The sequence below is a fragment of the Dama dama genome, chromosome 29 (assembly GCF_033118175.1).
Source record: "Dama dama isolate Ldn47 chromosome 29, ASM3311817v1, whole genome shotgun sequence".
Taxonomy (NCBI): Eukaryota; Metazoa; Chordata; class Mammalia; order Artiodactyla; family Cervidae; genus Dama; species Dama dama.
Genome location: NC_083709.1, coordinates 47,509,790 through 47,529,339, shown reverse-complemented (window position 1 = coordinate 47,529,339; position 19,550 = coordinate 47,509,790). Strand labels below are relative to the sequence as shown.

Below are 19,550 nucleotides of genomic sequence, written 5' to 3'. Positions count from 1 at the left end.
GTGGTAAGTTCAAGCACAGACCACAGTTGGGGCATCCTGGAGGATTTCAGGAGAGGGGGGATCTCCAGGTTGGAAGAATGGAGGCAGGTACCTCAGGCTGAGGGGTTTGGACACTTGGTTCGTGGAGCTGGGGATGGTGGTATTGGGTTGGGGACGAACCAGGAAGACTAGGGGTCTGATCTCAAGATCTGGGAGGGCCTGGAGTTACTGGGAGCTTCTCCCTCACACGTGGGAGCTGGATCTTTTGGTGGATGTCCAAGATGGGTCAGAAAGGGGAGCTTGATGCCAAAAAGCTTTGCTTTTTGTTTCTGCAGCTCGAATGAAAATTAAATGTGTTATTGACAGTAATTTTCGAACAGTTGGGCTGGGCTGGGGAGACCACACACCTGGTTTTCCCTGTTGGACCTTGTGCCTGGGGTTTGGATCAGAGTAATGGGAAGATCATGTGTTGTTACTTCGTTTCTTTAGCCCCTCGTTCTACATGCACAGCCAGCCCCTAACCATACATCGGACATTGGAAGTGCTTAGTATATACTTACTTTTTACTTGGTTGTTTGCTTTGGGGAGAACCAGTCTCTGTAATAAAGTTTAATTTGAGGCAGAAGTTTCCAGTTCCTCAGGCAGTACTCTTTTAATTTGAGTTGATTTGAGTTGCCAATATCTTTCCTTTCCTTTCTGAGGCTGTCCTTTGTAAAAGTGCCAATTATCACTATTTGGACCATTAGGTAGCAGTTGCAAGGAGCCTGTATCATCCATAAATAGCATTGTCGACACTTAAATAATTGAAAATAGGCTCTTCAGTTGAAAACCTGTTTAGACCTATTTGGACAGCCCCACTATGTTCTTTTACTAAGGTTTTTTCTGCTTCTTTTGTCAGCATACCATGGGGTGGATTCACCCAGGGGCCCAGGTCAGTCCCAGTGGGGTGTCTGTTCTGGTCTTAGGTTTCTAACAGAAAGGCTTAATGGTAACAGCAGTGGGGATTTTCAGAGAATACTTCAAAGGGAGTCTGGCTCATGCCATACAGGGGGGCAATTGCCTTTACTTGTTCCAAAATTGAGGTGAACCATTTCTAGGAGAGAGAGAATGGCTAGACAGTCTAGAGCAGGGTTGGCAGCTTTTATTTTATACTTTTCAAGTGTTTATACTGTTTGGATGTTTTTCATCAAGGACTTATAACAATACAAAAATTATATAATAATAAAAATAATAATGTAAAAATTGAGTTATGATACTACAAAGTAAAGTAATTAAATACAAGTGGACAATAGAATGAAATTAGAAGCATCATTTTGTTATGGCAGTACCACAAATATTTGCTAGCTTTATGACTGACTTTTCTCCGCTGTGGAGTCCAAGCAGAATGGCACCCTTAACTCCAAGTTGCAGGTATTCAGTACGTGTATCACCTCAGATGGCAAACCGGATTGTGGATTCTGCAAGGAGCATCCTCAACAAGTTTATACCCGATATCTATATTTACACAGACCACATGAAAGGCATCAACTCTGGGAAGTAAGTGTCTGTGCATTTTTGGGAGCCTAATTCTGCAGCCTTCCTAAGCATTTTTCATACACATTGGTCTCTGATTGAAGCTTAAGCTGCCAGCTCTGAGGTTGGGCAGCCAGGGGAAGAGTGATTCACATTTTTTTTCCTTCTGACTTACTGCCATTGTCACCACCAAGTATATTCTGAGCACCTATCACATGGAAAGCATCACCATGCCCAGGGCTGGGTGATGAGGGTTTGAGATACCAGCCTCAGGGAATTAAAACCCAGCTATTAATAAACAGTGCCTCCAGCTTTAAATCCCATCTGCCCTCTGTTCCCACTATAAAGTAAAGTAAACAAAGTTCTCCCACCCTGAGTAAATAACAATTTAGGGAAAAAAATCCTTTGTTGGTCTAAGTGCCAGTTGGCTTCTCTCTCCATCAAGGGGAATGACACCCTTAGAGCCAGAGAAATTTGTTATTGCAGATTTTAATTTGGTTTAGTTAGAGCCTTTGTGGAAAACCTCACATTAGAACATAAAAAGTTAATAATGATGATCTATGTAATGAAAATATCTGTTTTAGGCTTTTGTTATATATTTAGAAACCACTGATTTTTTATTATGAAAATGTTACATGTACAGAAAAGTTGGAAGGATAATACAGTGTATACTTGTATATTTTTCTTACTTGTAGGTAGAGATTATTTTGCCAAATTTGCTTTCCTTGTATGTGAGTTTTCTGTTTTTGCTGAGCCATTTTAGTGTGAATGACAGTATCTTTACACTCTGGATCCGAACTTTGCAGGTTGTATCTTATAAAAGTAAGAACATTAGAGATTGACAATTGTGAGATAAGAAATCATTTTTTTATCCTAAGTTGTACCATAGCTCATCCTTTTATGGTCCTTCCTCTGAGCTTTCTTTAACCTCAGCAAAAGAAGGAAAGAGAGGGGAAAGAAGGGGGTGAGTGTGTTATGAGATCTCTGACCTTCATGAGGCCTAAGGAAAAGATAAAGGAGATTTCACAAATGCAGTGGTGGCTCCTTGTCCAGAGCAACAGAGGAGGTGGTGTCAGAGCTTAGGGTTGGGAAAGGATTTGTGTGAGAAGCTGGCCTTTTCCCTGGGGGTTGGAAAGGTCAGTGGTGGTCCCAAACTTTTGGTGTATTGCTCAAATAACCATTGGTGTTGTCCTCATTCCTAACATGTGAGTGATAACGCCTACATCCCTAGGTTATTGTTACTGTAAAGATGAAAAGATCCCATGTGTAAGCCCCTAATGCAATGCCGGGCACATAGTAGGTGCTGCAGAAATGGTAGCTGCTAATGCCGTTCTTGCCTTTTCCCTCCCTTCTTGGCTGCAGGTCTGGAATTATGTGTCAGCTGTTTTCTGGGGAGAGGGAATTACAAGGGATGGGGGAGGATAGGTGGTGTCAGCAGCTGTCTGAGTGGCCTGATCTCCTCAGTGCCTTGTCATCCGGCCTCTCGCTCTACAAAGAAGCAGAGCAGACCAGAAGACTGTGCTCCCAGCTAGAATGTGGCTTTTCATAATGCCGTCATTGACCAGCCGACCCTAGTGCTGCTCAAGGCCCATACTTGCGAATAACAAGTAGGAAGCTCACATGTGTATGGAGATGTAGGCATAATATAGCCTTGTTTTACAGGTAAAATTTACCTATAAAACCAATGCACGGTGTTAAATTTGCATTCTGTTTTCTAAATAACAAGTTACGGTTGACAGACCGTGATCTTCCTTCTCCCTTATGAAATTATAGTCGTGAGTAGGTCTTTTCCTTTTCTCACTCATTGAAGCGTCCTCGTAAGTTAAGCTTGCTGAACTCTGGGAGTGAGAGTCCTGTGGGAGCCAGCAGTTCTTGGTGGCCTGGGTCAGCTCTTGGTCTGGTGCACATTTGTCCAGCCTGGTCCCATTTTGATTCCCAAAGTCATGACTTTTTGAAAAATCTAACCCTTTATCAATTAGAAAGTTTTGGAGCCCGTTATCTATAAACTGTACTAATGCCATCTTCAGTGAGGTCACTTGGTGATCAGCTGCTTTGTCAGCATAACTTGAAACAGGCCTGATAATATACATAACCCAAATTGGGGGTTTTCTGTAAAACAAACGTGGTATCAAATGGAACAATCTTGATTAAATGTGAAGTTCATTGTAATAAGTACATATACCTCAAAGATTTTCCACACGGATGGAAAAATTTGGAAGTGCTTAGGAACTACAAGTTAAGTGGGTTAGAGCAGTGATGGTGGCTTGTCTCCTGGCCCTTCCTCCCTCCTTTCTCTCCTTGTCATTTTGTGCCACTGCCTCTGCTGATGAGCTGGGCACCCCCTCCCTCCTCCTGGTCAAGTGAGTCATAGGCAACTTGAGATTGTGCTTTAAATGTCCCATGATCATGCTGGGAAGTACAGTGTTAGATTGTTGAGTGTGGCTCAGAGTGCCCTGGAACCTGTGTTCTCACTGCTCCCTCTTCCCTTGGCAGGTGTTATTAACCCTTGGCTGCATAGACAATCAATTTTTTTTTTTTTTTTTTAAGAAATTAAGGACCAACCAGTATAGTTACCTCCCTGTGGTGAGCTCATATAGTACATTAATAATTTTACATGTAGTTTTTCTGAAACAAATATTTTGGCTACTTTTGTGCTAGATGCATAGAAGGTGCTTCATGAACATGTATGTTGAATTGTGTTAAAGGAGGCAGGGCTGTATCGTGCTTGCATGTGGAGTGTACTGCTGGGAGCTGGATATAGCTAACCCTGGAACAACGCTTGGATTAGGAGTGCTGAACTTCCCTGTAGTCAAAACCAGCAGTCGGCTCTCCATCTTTGGTTCCTCTGTATCCGGGGTTCATATTTAATGAATAAAAAGATCTGTGTCACTGGACCCGAGCAGTTCAAACCTGTGTTGTTCAAGGATCAGCTATATTTATTTAAAAGGCACTGAGCAAGGTAGATGTGAGGTGTCACGTCTAGAAGTTTTGTGGGGAGATGCTTGTGTTTATTATTGTCAGCTGATTTTGTTTTACATCAAACTTGTTGTCACTAAGCTTCATGAGAGCAGGGGCCTGTGTGTGCCCCAGTTCCTGGGTATGTAGAAACTTTCTCCTAAATGTTTTTTTGTGTGCATGAGTGCACGAAGCATATGTGGTCCTGGACTGTAAGGATGTTAGGTTCTGGCTGCTGGTGGCCAAAACACCTGGGCGAGAACATGATACTGGCTTCTGGATTATATTCACTGAATTCTGAGTTAGCAACGTCCCGTGGGGACAAAAACATAAAGGTGTACCTTCTCTAGGCCCTTTTCTCCTTGGGTGGTCTTTCTCATCACGGGGCAACAACTTGCTGTTTCTCAAGAAGAGCTGTAATCAGGTGGTCTCCAGGCTGCTTACATTTCTGGGGTGGTTGAGTGAGGGCCAGGGAAGTGGAGAACATGTGTGGGCTTTGGCTTCTGGAAGATCTGTTTGAAATGCATATCAGTCTCTTTCTGGCCGTGTGGACTTGGTGCTGGTTGCTTGATTTGTCCATTTCCTCAGTTGTAAGGTGGGATGGTAATATTTACTCTGCAGAGTCATGTCAAACCCCTAGCTCAGAAACTGCTAAGAGTAGGAACTCAATATCTGGTAGCTCTTAGGGAGGCTGTATGCATGGAGTGTTACAAACTCTCACCGTGTACGGTGTGGGGGAGGGGAGGGCTGAAAGGGAAGGCAGTGCAAATTCTCATCACCTTTGGTTTTGCCATGTGTGTGCTCTCACTGAGTCATGTGTATTTCCAGTGTGAGCTGGTGGGAACTCTAATAAGGCCTGATGTAACCAGACAGAGTGCCATCAAAAGGATGTTTGTCTTCTCTTTTGACTGGTGAATGCAAACCCTGCTTCATACGCTGCTCACTGTCTGTGCCTTTGAACCTCCAGGTCTCCAGGCTTTGGGCTGTCCCTGGTTGCGGAGACCACCAATGGGACTTTCCTCAGTGCTGAGCTGGCCTCCAACCCCCAGGGCCAGGGCGCAGCGATGCTGCCCGAAGACCTCGGCAGGAACTGCGCCAGGCTGCTGCTCGAAGAGATCTACCGGGTATGTCCTCAGCTTCTGCAGGCCTGGGAGAGGAGCACCCAGAAGCAATTCCCATGTTTCTTCATTAGCAACTTTCTTTCTCTTTTAAGGGCTTCAGTCAAGGAGTTAACCTTTTGCTGCCCTTTAGACAGTTCAGCATTAACTAGCTTAGTGGGTTAGCTGACTAGTCAGTGAGCAGAGGCTCAGCCACATTGGTTTGGTAGAAACAGCAGGTAAGTTTTAACAATCAGGAGGGCAGAGAACTAGAACAGAGTCATGCAAGAGAGAGGAGATGAAAAATGAAGCAGGTTAGGCAGTGACTCGCCAAGTAAAGGGCACACACTGCCCTGCCCAGAGCAGGGACTTTTCTCAGCCCCCCAGTCGTTGCCATGCCATGGGTGAGGGCTCATTCTCAGATTTTTCAAGAGAAACTGGAAAGCTCGATTTGTATGTGACAGTTAATTCAGATAAAAAACAGTGTCATTAGGCTCGACTTTGCACAGTGTTCGGGAGCATTGATGACTGTCTAAGGAAGGCAGGCCTGTGTCAAGAGCACAGTAGGGGCTTGGGAAGGTGAGACAAAGAAAAGGTGACAGGAGATGCTGAAGACAAACCTGCACCTCTGGTCATTTTGCTTAGACATTCGTCAGTACTCCTGTCTCTTTCCAGTGGACCTGGGGGACGTGGATGTATCTCATTACAGAACAGCCCAGTGGGAGCCCACAGGCACAGCTGGAATGTGGGTTTTATATCTCCATAAGTGGCAGATTATAAGCCTCAGGGTGAAAGCACAGTCTACCAGTCCCCAAGACAGAAAACTTGCAATCTGGATTAGGTTATTTTTTTTTTCTTTACTCTAGTTAAATTCTACTTTAAACCATTTAATTGTGGCTGGACTGCATTTTTTGTTTTAAATCATTAAGAAAATTTCTTTTGTGTGGATCTGTGATCTTTAATTGCTAAAAAGGATGAAGATGCTTCATGTTTTTATAATAATTCTTTGTAAAGTCTGTGATGTGACATGATTTAAATGAGTAATAAAAATCCATCTCCTTTGGTACTGTTTATTTTTACCAAAGTTTTAATCCTCTGATCTAATTCCTCTTGTTCCATTTATGTCTCATCAGTTAGCAAGTCCTCTTGATTCCATTCCAGACTTTCTGGAACTACCTTAGCCTATCCATCTCTCTGCCACCATCTACTACCCTCTTCCCTTCCACACCAACCTCCTCCCATTAGACGTACTGGCTCTCCCTTCTTGCAGAGAGGAAATCCTTTCCACATTCTCTCCAACATCCTCTTCAGTCTAAATCTCCCCCTAAAACAGTGATCTGATCTTGTTACTCCTTTGCTCAGAGACCTTCACCAGCTTCTCACTTTCCCAGGATAAAGTCAAAACCCTTGACCCAGTGAGAAAAGCCCTGCCTCAGCCTTCCTGCTCCGCCTTGTCCCTGCAGTTCCACGTAGTTCTCCTCAGAGAGCACTCAGCCACTTTCAGGCTGGCCTCCTGGCTGTTCATCACTGGCCCTGGGTCGTATTTTCCCCCATCCTCCTGTTCTTCTTCCCTCTCCAAATCCTGCTCATCACTCCAGGGCCAGCTCAGATCCCCACCTCCACAAAGCCTCTCTCTGGAGCCGGGCGAGTGACTACCTCTGCCCCACCACCTGGGCAGTCCTGGTGCCCTCAGTGGCATAGCTTCGTCTTCACCTTGACCTGTTACTGGCTCCTGCTCACATCTCATAGTGAGATTGAAGCTGCTTGGCGCAAGGATCGTAGCTTCTGCTTTTGGAGTGGCCCCACCACTCCCTCCACGGTGTCCTGTATACAGACCCCAATATATTTATTTAGTAAAGTGTTGGTTCAGCACATAATAAAAATCAGTTGAGGAACTTTCCTAGTGGCCTAGTGGATACGAATCTGCCTGCCAAGGCAGGGGACACGGGTTCGGTCCCTGGTCCAGGAAGAACCCACATGCCTTGGAATAACTAAGCCTGTGTGCCACAACTACTGAGCCTGTGCTCTAGAAACTGTGCTCCTCAACAAGAGAAGCCACTCCAATGAGAAGCCCTCACACCGCAAGGAAGGGAAGCCCCTGCTAGCTGCAACTACAGAAAGCCTGCACAAGCAGCAATGAAGACACAGTGCAGCCAAAAATAAATAAATTAATAAAATAAATAAAAATCAGTTGAGAATGGCAGAATAGCACTATAGTGATAGGAAGCAGAGACTAAAGAGATCAGTTTTAATTTTATGAAACGGAGTGAGTTCTATAAAACAGAAATAGTGTTGTTGGTCCATATATTCTCCATGGGGTCAAGTTTTCCTTTTAGATGGAAATATATGTGCTAGAACTCTTGTTCTAAAATTTGCTAAAGGAGATAAATAGTGTCCTTTATCAACTCAGGTAGATTTAAGAAGAGCAGTAGATTTTCATAAAGTCTGGCTGGAGGATCCACTTCCATTGTAGGAAGTCTTAACAGCAGAGAATGAGTGTCTGCATGTGGGAATTGACTTACTTCCTACCCTACACACATTGAAAAGGAGAGAGATGTGCTCACATAAGCAGCAGTGGGCAACCACCTAACCTGTTCAAAGTCTGGGAGATTCTAGCCTTGAATGATGATGTGTCATGGTTTAAAACTAGATTTCTTAGGATGTGTGCAAAATATGTTGATGTGCAAGGTGATCCTGCTTTCGCTATTTACACTGCAAGTTTAAATTGTTTTCGGAACTTCCCTGGTGGTCCAGTGGCTAAGACTCCATCCTCCCCACACAAGGGGCCCAGGTTCAATCCCTGGTCAGAGAACTAGGTCCCATGTGCTGCAACTAAGAGTTTGCATGCCACACCAAGTATCCTGCATGCTGCAACTAAGACCCAGTGCAGCCAAATAAATGAATAAATATAGCTAACTAACTGGCTAAATAAATTGTTTTAAATAAAGTTATCCCAGAAAGAATGATCTGAAATAAAGACATTGTTTAAAGCACAAATGGAAACAGCAGGAATGCACACATCAAGTGTAAGAATGGCTAAAGTGGTTGAGAAATTCAAGAATGAAAAAAGAAAGGCAACCAAAGCAGTTATACTTCAGGAGAAATTTTTGAAAAGAATTCTGTTCTGCTTATTGATTTGGAGGAACAGGGAAAATGAAAGATAATGCATAAATAGTAAGAGTGGAGGGATTGGATTTGGGAGGTTCTCCAGTTCTAAGGCACACAGGAAGAGCTGAAGAGGGGAATCTAATGGGACATGGCATGGAGTTTCTGAATGTAATTAAATAAGTGTTTCAGGTAAGACCCTTGAAAAGGAAAGGTCCTCTCATGTCAGATTACCTGTGGTGGTCTCTGAAAGATATTAATGTGTAGAAATGTCATTCACTTAACCCTTGTTAATTACCTGTGCTTTGCCTATAAATGATTATGCCTTTTTGCTTATAGGTCCTGCTATTGGTTTAATTACAAAGGGAAAGTTTCATTTTTCCTTAGATATACCTCAGTAAACTTCAATGTCTATTGATTCTGATAGTCTCAACTCTTAGAATTATTTTGATTAACTGTTTAAGCCCCTACAGTTGTTAATATGAGGATAAGTCTTGAAAAAACCCTTATTATGTTTTACTATTGCTTGAATTTTGCAGTCTGCTCTTCTGTGTGTCTGCTCTGGACATCTGTGTCCTTTTTTTTCCTCCCTCTGTTTGATTGGTTTTCCATTATCTGACTGGTACAATATTAATCTTTAAAGTGTTTTTATTTACAGGGTGGATGTGTGGACTCGACCAACCAGAGCCTGGCTCTATTACTCATGACCCTTGGACAGCAGGATGTTTCCAAAGTCCTGCTCGGACCGCTCTCTCCCTACACGTGAGTTGTTTTCTTTCAGCCTCCTATGCTGTCCACTTCTGTTCCCTGATAGCTCAGTTCGTAAAGAATCCGCCTGCAATGCGGGAGACCCCAGTTCTATTCCTGGGTCAGGAAGATCCCCTGGAGAAGGGATAGGCTACCCACTCCAGTATGCTTGGGCTTCCCTTGTGGCTCAGCTGGTAAAGAATCTGCCTGCAATGCGGGAGACCTGGGTTCGATCCCTGGGTTGGGAAGATTCCCTGGAGAAGGGAAAGGCTATCCACTCCAGTGTTCTGGTCTGGAGAATTCCATGGATAGTCCATGGGGTTGCAAAGAGTCGGACACGACTGAGCGACTTTCACTTCATTTCTGTCTTCCTGTTGCATGAAACCACAAAAGTGTTATACTGAACACCATCCTGTGGACACCTGATTGTACTAATCCTAAATGAGCTGGAGGTTGTCGTTTTCATCTGGTGTCTCAAGGATTCAGCCTTCCTTTCTTTCCTGCAGTTTCTTCCTCTCCATCTGTTGCTCCCTTAAAGCTGCGTGATACGTATTTGACAGTTCTGTCTGTGCTTTAGACCTTATTTCCATTTTCAGTTCAGTCGCTCAGTCGTGTCCGACTCTTTGCGACCCCATGAATCGCAGCACGCCAGGCCTCCCTGTCCATCACCAGCTCCCAGAGTTTACCCAGACTCATGTCCATTGAGTTGGTGATAACCATCCAATCATCTCATCCTCTGTCATCCCCTTCTCCTCCTGCCCCCAGTCCCTCCCAGTCTCAGAGTCTTTTCCAATGAGTCAACTCTTCGGAGGTAGCCAAAGTATTGGAGTTTCAGCTTCAGCATCAGTCCTTCCAATGAACACCCAGGACTGATCTCCTTTACGATGGACTGGTTGGATCTCCTTGCAGTTCAAGGGACTCTCAAGAGTCTTCTCCAACACCACAGTTCAAAGGTGTCAATTCTTCGGTGCTCAGCTTTCTTTTTAGTCCAACTCTCACATTCATACATGACCACTGGAAAAACCATAGCCTTGACTAGATGAACCTTTGTTGGCAAAGTCATGTCTCGCTTTTTAATATGCTGTCTAGGTTGGTATTAACTTTCCTTCCAAGGAGTAGGCGTCTTTTATTTATTTATTTTTTTTTTTCGTCTTTTAATTTCATGGCTGCAATCACCATCTGCAGTAATTTTGGAGCCCAAAAAAATAAAGTCTGACACTGTTTCCCCATCTATTTCCCATGAAGTGATGCGACCAGATGCCATGATCTTAGTTTTCTGAATGTTGAGCTTTAAGCCAACTTTTTCACTCTCCTCCTTCACTTTTCATCAAGAGGCTTTTTAGATCCTCTTCACTTTCTGCCGTAAGGGTGGTGTCATCTGCATACCTGAGGTTATTGATATATCTCCCGGCAATCTTGATTCCAGCCTGTGCTTCTTTCAGCCCAGCATTTCTCATGATGTACTCTGCATATAAGTTAAATAAGCAGGGTGACAATATACAGCCTTGACGTACTCCTTTTCCTATTTGGAACCAGTCTGTTGTTCCATGTCCAGTTCTAACTGTTGCTTCCTGACCTGCATACAGGTTTCTCAAGAGGCAGGTCAGGTGGTCTGGTATGCCCATCTCTTTCAGAGTTTTCCACGGTTTATTGTGATCCACACATTCAAAGGCTTTGGCATTTCCATTTTGGAGGTATACTATTTATATATAGTTCGGGTGTTATTGTTAGTTTTAAAAAATTCCTCTTTTCTCTAGCTATAGGAAAAAAGACTGCCTTTTTGTCCAAAAGACAAAGTTCATAGTAACACCACTGGACTAGGAAGGAAATGCAGAAGTGAGTTTGAGGCCAAGGGGTTGCTATCAGAAGTTGACTGCTGGATTATTAAAGTAGGCGTTCTCCAAAAAGAGCAGATCTTTAGAAGACTTGAATTCTAAACAGCACAGTGAAAAAGCATTCCTGATAGTAAGTGAGGTTTCTGTGAACAGCCCCTTTGAGCACTGATATCCCTGTACGTGTATCTGTGTCCTTGAAGATTGTTGTGGAGCCGCCTGTGGGAGGGTAGCTTGGGAGGAGTGGGCCTTGGGTGCAAGGGAATATTCAGGTAGGTATGAGACTGAACTGCCCTTTTTCGGTTATCATGGTACCGATGCTGTGTGTCTGAAAGGTACAGTACTGTGATAACTGAAGAATGGTGGTGCCATCACGTGGAGAAAGGGGTGGGCGCTGCAGCGGGGCTGGCACGCCCCTGGGCCGTGGTGCTGTGCGCAGAGAGACCAGAAGGTTCTTCTGGAGGCTTTTTTTTTTTTTTTTTTTCCTCTGTAAGTTGATGGTGGAAAGCTCTCTGAAACAAGGAAATGGAAGAGAAAACATTCTGTTAGCAGTGTGGAAAGACAGATAAGCAGGAAACTGGTGAGGACCACGTTATCTCCTGATAACTTGTGTAAAGTTAAATGTTTCACAGGACAGGAAATCTGAAATTGACTAGTCCTAAATGACATGCTGACATGAGGAATCAACATTGCTGAGAGAGACTTTACAGTTAGCACAGCACCCTAAGTGCAGAGATTGGCTTTCCGGTGAGGGTTTGCTGGAAGTGACTGGCAGCTGTGTGACCACCACAGCCCACTCCAGCTTCTTAGCCAGTCTCATCGCTGCTGCTTTCCCAGCCTTGGTTTCGGGGCCTGGCCGCTCACCCAGCCTGAGGCAGTGTCTAGAAATGTGTGTGGTCATGGGGCATGGGGTTTGGCAGAACATTATGTGAAAAATGGAATGTATATTTTTATTTTTCCTTGACACTGTTTTTTTTTTCTCTCACTTTTAGAGTTTTGTTTTGTTTTGTTTTTTCAGTTTGCTACAGAGCCTTGTATAGTCTTTTTAAAAAGTCAGCAAACTCTGTGGAGATGGTGAAGATGTGACTGGACATTTTTAAAAGTTCCTGTGTCCTTGACACACTCCCTCACTCAACATTAATTGCAGTGTCGTGTCTTCCAGAAACCTTGCCTAAAATTACACATCTCCTGGAAAACAAAGTAGTCTTCTCTGAATGGAGCTTTACAGAAGTGGGACAAATTGCAAAATTTTGTGTTTTGAGCCCTGGGGCTGGAGCTCGCAGGACATGTTCCTCTGGGTCACCCATCTCCCAGGGCTTCCTGCAAGAGGGGTGGCCAGGGGCTTGGAAAGGGCAGCCTGTCATCTTTCAGTAAACTAGCACAGGGTGGTGGTGGGAGGGGGTCTCTTTTTGAAAACTGTTTCTGTTTGGGACCCTTCTTCCCTTAATCATCATGGAAAGCTCCAGAAGCCCAAAGTGATGCAGGTCAAAGGTGTCAAGAAATACATGAGCTGCAGGGCAGACAAAGTTATCATCCCCTGTTTACATACAGGAGTTACGTACATTATGTTAATGGTGAAAAGGACAGAATCCACTGTCAGGTAGGTGGTGGTGAGGGGACAGCTTATCCCCATTGGATTCAGGAACTTTGGAGACCAAACTATCACACTTATTTTTATGTGCAGTTAAAAATAAAAATCTGCTTTCTGTATGTAACCTCAGATTTCTAAAGAAAACCAGAAGCAAGATCCTCCTTGGTTTAAAGAAATGTATTTCTTCTGGCAGTTTGCACATTTTGATTTGTATAAATAACTTTAAAAATGTATTTGCAGAGCACTGGGATCAGGCAGGATAGTTTTTTTTTCCAGCAGTGTTGCTTTCAAAAACCCTTTCTGGAAAATAAGGGTCCCTTGTTTTTCTCCTTTCATCTTCTCTCTTATTGCAGGATGTGACTGGTAATGATTTTCTGTGTTACTTGAGAAAGTAAGTCAATATGTGTGAAATTCTTTGGGAAAGCCAGAGATTTTTTTTTCCCCCAGTAGAATGAAATAGTATTGGATGACATGGTGGTAATATGGAGAATCTTACTTCTTTTCAGTTTGTGGAGTTCTGGGTGGTTTACAATTGGTAATGGTGATTCTATGTTCCCCTCAAAAAGCTTAGTTTTACAGTTTGGGGGCAGTTTGTACTTCATTTAAAATTATGGTTACATATCAATGAGCGTCTTAATTAGCACTTTCAGAAACCGTTTATGCTCGGAGACTGCAGTGACCACGGCTCTCTGTGTTCTTCCAGTGCACTGGTGTTGGAGCCCAGCCTATCTGGATTTCAGTTCTGGCTGTACCTTGCGGCGCTGGGAGACCATGGACAAGGTCCTTGGCATCTCTGAGCCTCAGTCTCATCCATAGAGAGTCATTGGTCCTGAAGTCATGGGCTTGTGGAGGTGGAGTGAGTTTTTTAGAGATTGGGCGCTTAGCGCTCCAAACAGCATATGCCTGGTGAAGCTCCAGCAGTGCTCGACGCACAGGGAAGTCCAGTCTCCTGTTTAGGTTATTTTCAACACCAGGAGGAGTTGCTTTGGGTGATGTCTATCTCTAGATCTGCATCCACTAATTTTTAAAATTTATGACAGCTTCCTTCAGTCATGTTAATAAATAGATTACACATATTTTACTTACTGTTCCCAAGAATTCTGTAAGTGGATGTTTATTTAACAACATTTATAGTGTTCACTGTTGGGCAGGTGTTGTTTTAAGTGCTTTACAAATAACAAACTCATTCAGGTTTCATGATAATCCCACAAAGGTTTAGATAAGGACAGGTATTGTTGCACACTCCATTCTACAAATGAGGGGATTGAGACACAGAGAGGTCGAGTCACATGCCCAGGGTCACTCACACAGTCAGCAACTGAGGTTTTTGAACTCTGACGTCCTGTCGCTGACCCACTGTTCTCTTCAGTAGACTGGGATTCATGTCTGTTATTGGACTCCAGGTACCTCCCTGCCTGAGCAAGGGTGCCATGCTATATCTTCTCGGAGTCCTTGTTTCAAATTGTCATGAAATAATTTCCTTCTGTCTTTCTTTGGAAGTCTAAAGTAAACCATGTCACTTTGTTTTATTCCAGTTTTAATCATTGACATCTTTATACAATTTTTGAAGTGCTGGAGAGTGAGAGCCCGGTGTCCTTGTCAGACGCTGACTGATGGGGTTGGCTAACCCAGCATGTAGCACAGCGATGTGAGGATCAAGGCGAGTGATGTGCAGGAGTACTGGGAGCTGCTGGTCGAGCCTGCTGCTCTTTGGGTTCGTTGCCTAACTGCTCTCTAGGAGCCAGCACAGCACATGCTGCTATATTTACATCTGGGGAGTGGTTTAAATGCTGCAAAGCCCTGCCAACTAACTATGCTCTTTGAGCCACAGAACACATTTGGAATATGGTAAAAACAAGTGATATCCTTACTTTTCAGATGAAAAAGAGGTCAGCCACCTGCTCATAGTTAGTTCTTGGCTGCACTTGGCCTGTGGCCCACATCTCGTGAGAGTGCCGCCTGTCTGGCTCTCTGTTTCCTGTTGCCTTAAAATGGAGTTTAATAACATCATTTCTGGAGCAGAGGTCAGTGGGCCTTTCGGAAAGTTGCTCTTTGGCAGAAGAAGTACCACCAATACATCTAAAAGCTTCCGTGTAGTGACTTCAGGGGGCCCCATTGAGCAGATTCTCTTCCCACCCCCAGATCTTCCATCCCCTCAGCTTGCAGATCAACTCCTTAGACCCCAGAGGTAGGTGATTCCAGTGTCTGAGAGGCTTGGTGGAGCAGGGGGCAGGACCCTCTGGCGTGGTTTGGTCTGTGGAGCTGCCAGAGGGAGCTCACTGTGACTCCTCTCACTGCCAGGCTTTAGAGGGGGACCTGCTAAGAGGGGCTGTATTTTAAGGGGCAGTGCCAGGCAACCTGGCAAGTTCTAGGCAATTGGGATCAAATGGGCAGATGACCATGAGCCCAGTGGCCTTCACCTGTTGACCAGTAGTGGTGATGGGAACAACCTGCTCTTGGAAAATACCCAGGAAAAATTACCTCTGTGCTCTAGGAGTCTCTGAAACCTGCTTGTCAAATGGACTTGAGGCATTCACAAAAAGAAGGTTGTTAATATATATGTGTATATATATATAAATCACTTTGTTCTGGGGTGGGGGAAGCTCTCTCTGGATACTTCTCTGAGTCAGGATTTAAATTCTCTGCACAGGAGTTGCATAGTCCCAGTTGCCTAAAATGGTTAATCTGAGAAGCTGCCAGTCAGTCACACCATGTGGGGGTTATCGTAGAGGAGCAGCAGGGCTGTCCTCCGTATCCCCTGGGTGCCTCTTCTGCCTGGCTCTGTGGCTGCCCTGGGTGCCTCTTCTGCCTGGCTCTGTGGCTGGGGTGTATATTTAGGAGGTGTGGGTCTATTGTATGGTGTTTGGAAGAGAAGGAAAGGCGAGTGGTGCCTTGAGGGCCAACATGTGGCTGTGGCCCTGCTGAGCTATGCGGCTGTGGAGGAGGATGTGGACCAGCCCTGAACATGAGGTGGGTGAGAGGTGGGTGAATTTATTCTGTTTGATTTTCATTTTCTTAAGGAGATTATTAGGATTCCATATTGTCTGAGGTTATTTCTCATAGCAAAAAAAAAGCTATGTTTGCTTTTTGCTATCCCATGCAGCAAGAGACTTGGGGATAATGAGACTGGAGGTGAAGGGGATCATTAAGACATACCTTAATCCAGCCCTTACACAGTCTTCTTCAGACTGGCTGGAGGGTTGGCAGAACATTATGTAAGAAGTGGAACCGATTTTGCTTTTTCTAACACTTCCAAAGGCTACAAATATCCCATGCAGCTATTCAGGCCTGCACACTCAAGCCTGTGTTTCTGTCCTCCTTCTCCAAGAGATCAGAAGCAGGCTGTGGCCTCTTAGGAATTCTGCCAGATGGGGAGGGTGTCTGGTTTTTCTAGCACAGTTGAGCGATTCAGGTGGAAGAATAAAGTAGGCTGGGGAGGCTCTCGGGCCTGTATTAGAACCTAGGCAGCAGCAAGAGAGAACAGGCTGTTTGCTTCTTAGAATGCAGACGAGTGGGTGAGATGGCTGGCTTTTTCTTCGTTACTGCCAGCTGGAAGCTTTGCCCACAGATGTGACTGTTTATCTGTGGGTTTGATGTGTTTGTTTTCTTTTTTTCCTAGGGCAGGGTTGAGGAGGAGGTAAGGCTGGGACAGAGAGCAAAAATCTGAAAATTTCAATTGGTTAGTTAAATGGGAAAGCTAGCAGGGGAAGAAGAGACTCCCCTTAATTGCTCAGAATGTTGAAGTCATTTCTCAGAAGTATACCTGAACCCTAACTCCCAGTTTCTGTTGGTTACCCCACTCCTGAGTGCCTTATATAGTGCCTGGCAGGTATAATGGGTTAAGTTCATTGCCATGGAGATGCTTATATAATTTGCCAAGAGGGGGCGGGGGCAATTGTGAGACAGCTATACATGAGCATTTCATGAGACTCCATAAGCAGAGCCAAGAATGCTGTGGAAACCTGGAGGGGTCATTGGCTAGAGAAGGCTTTGCAGATTAGGCAGCAAATACGATGTTACTTTAAAGATGGATTAAAGATGGAAATGAAATGGCACGATTCAATGTGGAAGAGAGAGCAAAGGAGTGAAGAATTATTCTCTGAGCATGCACTCATCACCCTGTTCTCCAGGGTGGTTACTGTTCCATCTCGTAACCCCTGTCTCAAGCAGAGAGGATATGCAATTGTTCAGGTTTTGTTTTTGTTTTTGTTTTTTTTGCATTTTCCCTCCTTTGTCTAGATTAATGAGGACAGAGGGGTAGGAGATGGTGGAACATACAATAGACTTTAGACTTAGCTTGGAATACCATGTGAGGATGGGAGCCAAGGATCAGTTCTTTTTTTTTCTTAACTTCACAAAATTTTAACCAACTTTCAGTTCAGTTCAGTCATTCAGTTGTGTCCGACTCTTTGTGACCCCATGAACCGCAGCACGCCAGGCCTCCTTGTCCATCACCAACTCCCGGAGTCCACCCAAACCCGTATCCATTGAGTCGTTGATGCCATCCACCATCTCATCCTCTGTCGTCCCCTTCTCCTCCTGCCCTCAATCTTTCCAGCGTCAGAGTCTTTTCCAGTGAGTCAACTCTTCGCATCAGGTGGCCAAAGTATTGGAGTTTCAGCTTCAACATCAGTCCTTCCAATGAACACCCAGGACTGATCTCCTTTACGATGGACTGGTTGGATCTCCTTGCAGTCCAAGGGACTCTCAAGAGTCTTCTCCAACACCACAGTTCAAAAGCGTCAATTCTTCGGCACTCAGCTTTCTTCACAGTTCAACTCTCACATTCATACATGACCACTGGAAAAACCATAGCCTTGACTAGATGGACCTTTGTTGGCAAAATAATGTCTCGGTTTTTAATATGCTATCTAGGTTGGTCATAACTTTCCTTCCAAGTAGGCATCTTTTATTTATTATTTCGTTCATTCATTCATTCATTTCTACCAGTTGGAGGCCAATCACTTTACAATATTGTAGTGGGTTTTGTCATACATTGACATGAATCAGCCATGGATTTACATGTATTCCCCATCCCGATCCCCCCTCCCACCTCCTTATCTACCCAATCCCTCTGGGTCTTCCCAATGCACTAGGCCCGAGCACTTGTCTCATGCATCCGACCTGGGCTGGTGATTTGTTTCACCCTTGATAATATACATGTTTCGATGCTGTTCTCTCGAAACATCCCACCCTCGCCTTCTCCCAGAGTCCAAAAGTCTGTTCTGTACATCTGTGTCTCTTTTTCTGTTTTGCATATAGGGTTATCATTACCATCTTTCTAAATTCCATATATATGTGTTAGTATGCTGTAATGTTCTTTATCTTTCTGGCTTACTTCACTCTGTATAATGGGCTCCAGTTTCATCCATCTCATTAGAACTGATTCAAGTGAATTCTTTTTAATGGCTGAGTAATATTCCATGGTGTATATGTACCACAACTTCCTTATCCATTTGTCTGCTGATGGGCATCTAGGTTGCTTCTATGTCCTGGCTATTATAAATAGTGCTGCGATGAACATTGGGGTGCACGTGTCTCTTTCAGATCTGGTTTCCTCGGTGTGTATGCCCAGAAGTGGGATTGCTGGGTCATATGGCAGTTCTATTTCCAGTTTTTTAAGAAATCTCCACACTGTTCTCCATAGCGGCTATACTAGTTTGCATTCCCACCAACAGTGTAATAGGGTTCCCTTTTCTCCACACCCTCTCCAAAGTAAGCATCTTTTAATTTCATGGCTGCAGTCACCATCTGCAGTGATTTTGGAGCTCAGAAAAATAAGTCAGCCACTGTTTCCACTGTTTCCCCATCTATTTGCCATGAAGTGATGCGACCAGATGCCATGATCTTAGTTTTCTGAATGTTGAGCTTTAAGCCAACTTTTTCACTCTCTTTCACCTTCATCAAGAGGCTGTTTAGTTCTTCTTTACTTTCTTCCATAAGGGTGGTATCATCTGCATATCTGAGGTTATTAATATTTCTCCCAGCTCTCTTGATTCCAGCTTGTGCTTCCTCCAGTCCAGCATTTCTCATGATGTACTCTGCATATAAGTTAAATAAGTAGGGTGACAATATACAGCCTTGACGTATTCCATTTCCTATTTGGAACCAGTCTGTTGTTCCATGTCCAGTTCTAACTGTTGCTTCCTGACCTGCATACAGGTTTCTCAAGAGGCAGGTCAGGTGGTCTGGTATTCCCATCTCTTTCAGAATTTTCCACAGTTTATTGTGATCCACACAGTGAAAGGCTTTGGCATAGTCAATAAAGCAGAAATAGATGTTTTTGTGGAACTCTCTAGCTTTTTCGATGATCCATCAGAGGTTGGCAATTTAATCTCTGGTTCCTCTGCCTTTTATAAATCCAGCTTGAACATGTGGGAGTTCACGGTTCACATATTGCTGAAGCCTGGCTTGGAGAATTTTGAGCATTACTTTAGTAGCATGTGAGATGAGTGCAATTGTGCGGTAGTTTGAGCATTCTTTGGGATTGCCTTTCTTTGGGATTGGAATGAAAACTGACCTTTTCCAGTCCTGGAACCAGCTTTATTGAGATATAATTTGCATACCACACAGCTTATTTAAAATGTACAATTTAGTGAGTTTTTAGTTTATTCACAGAGATATGTAAGTGTAACTACAGTCTAATTTTAGAACGTTTTTACCACCCCAGAAAGAAAGTCTCGCCTATTTACAGTTATTCCCAATTCCTCTCATCCCCCCTCTGCAGCCCCA

At 44.0% G+C, this 19,550-nt stretch overlaps 1 protein-coding gene across 1 annotated transcript in view; it reads left to right on the top strand.

Moving 5' to 3' along the window:
• RCL1 (RNA terminal phosphate cyclase like 1) overlaps positions 1-19,550 on the top strand; it is a 64,896-nt gene that overhangs the window by 41,741 nt on the left and 3,605 nt on the right. The window contains exons 6-8 of the mRNA XM_061132117.1: positions 1,390-1,515; positions 5,414-5,570; positions 9,307-9,410. Of these exons, the coding sequence (XP_060988100.1) occupies positions 1,390-1,515; positions 5,414-5,570; positions 9,307-9,410 (387 nt within the window). The remainder of the gene's footprint in view (positions 1-1,389; positions 1,516-5,413; positions 5,571-9,306; positions 9,411-19,550) is intronic.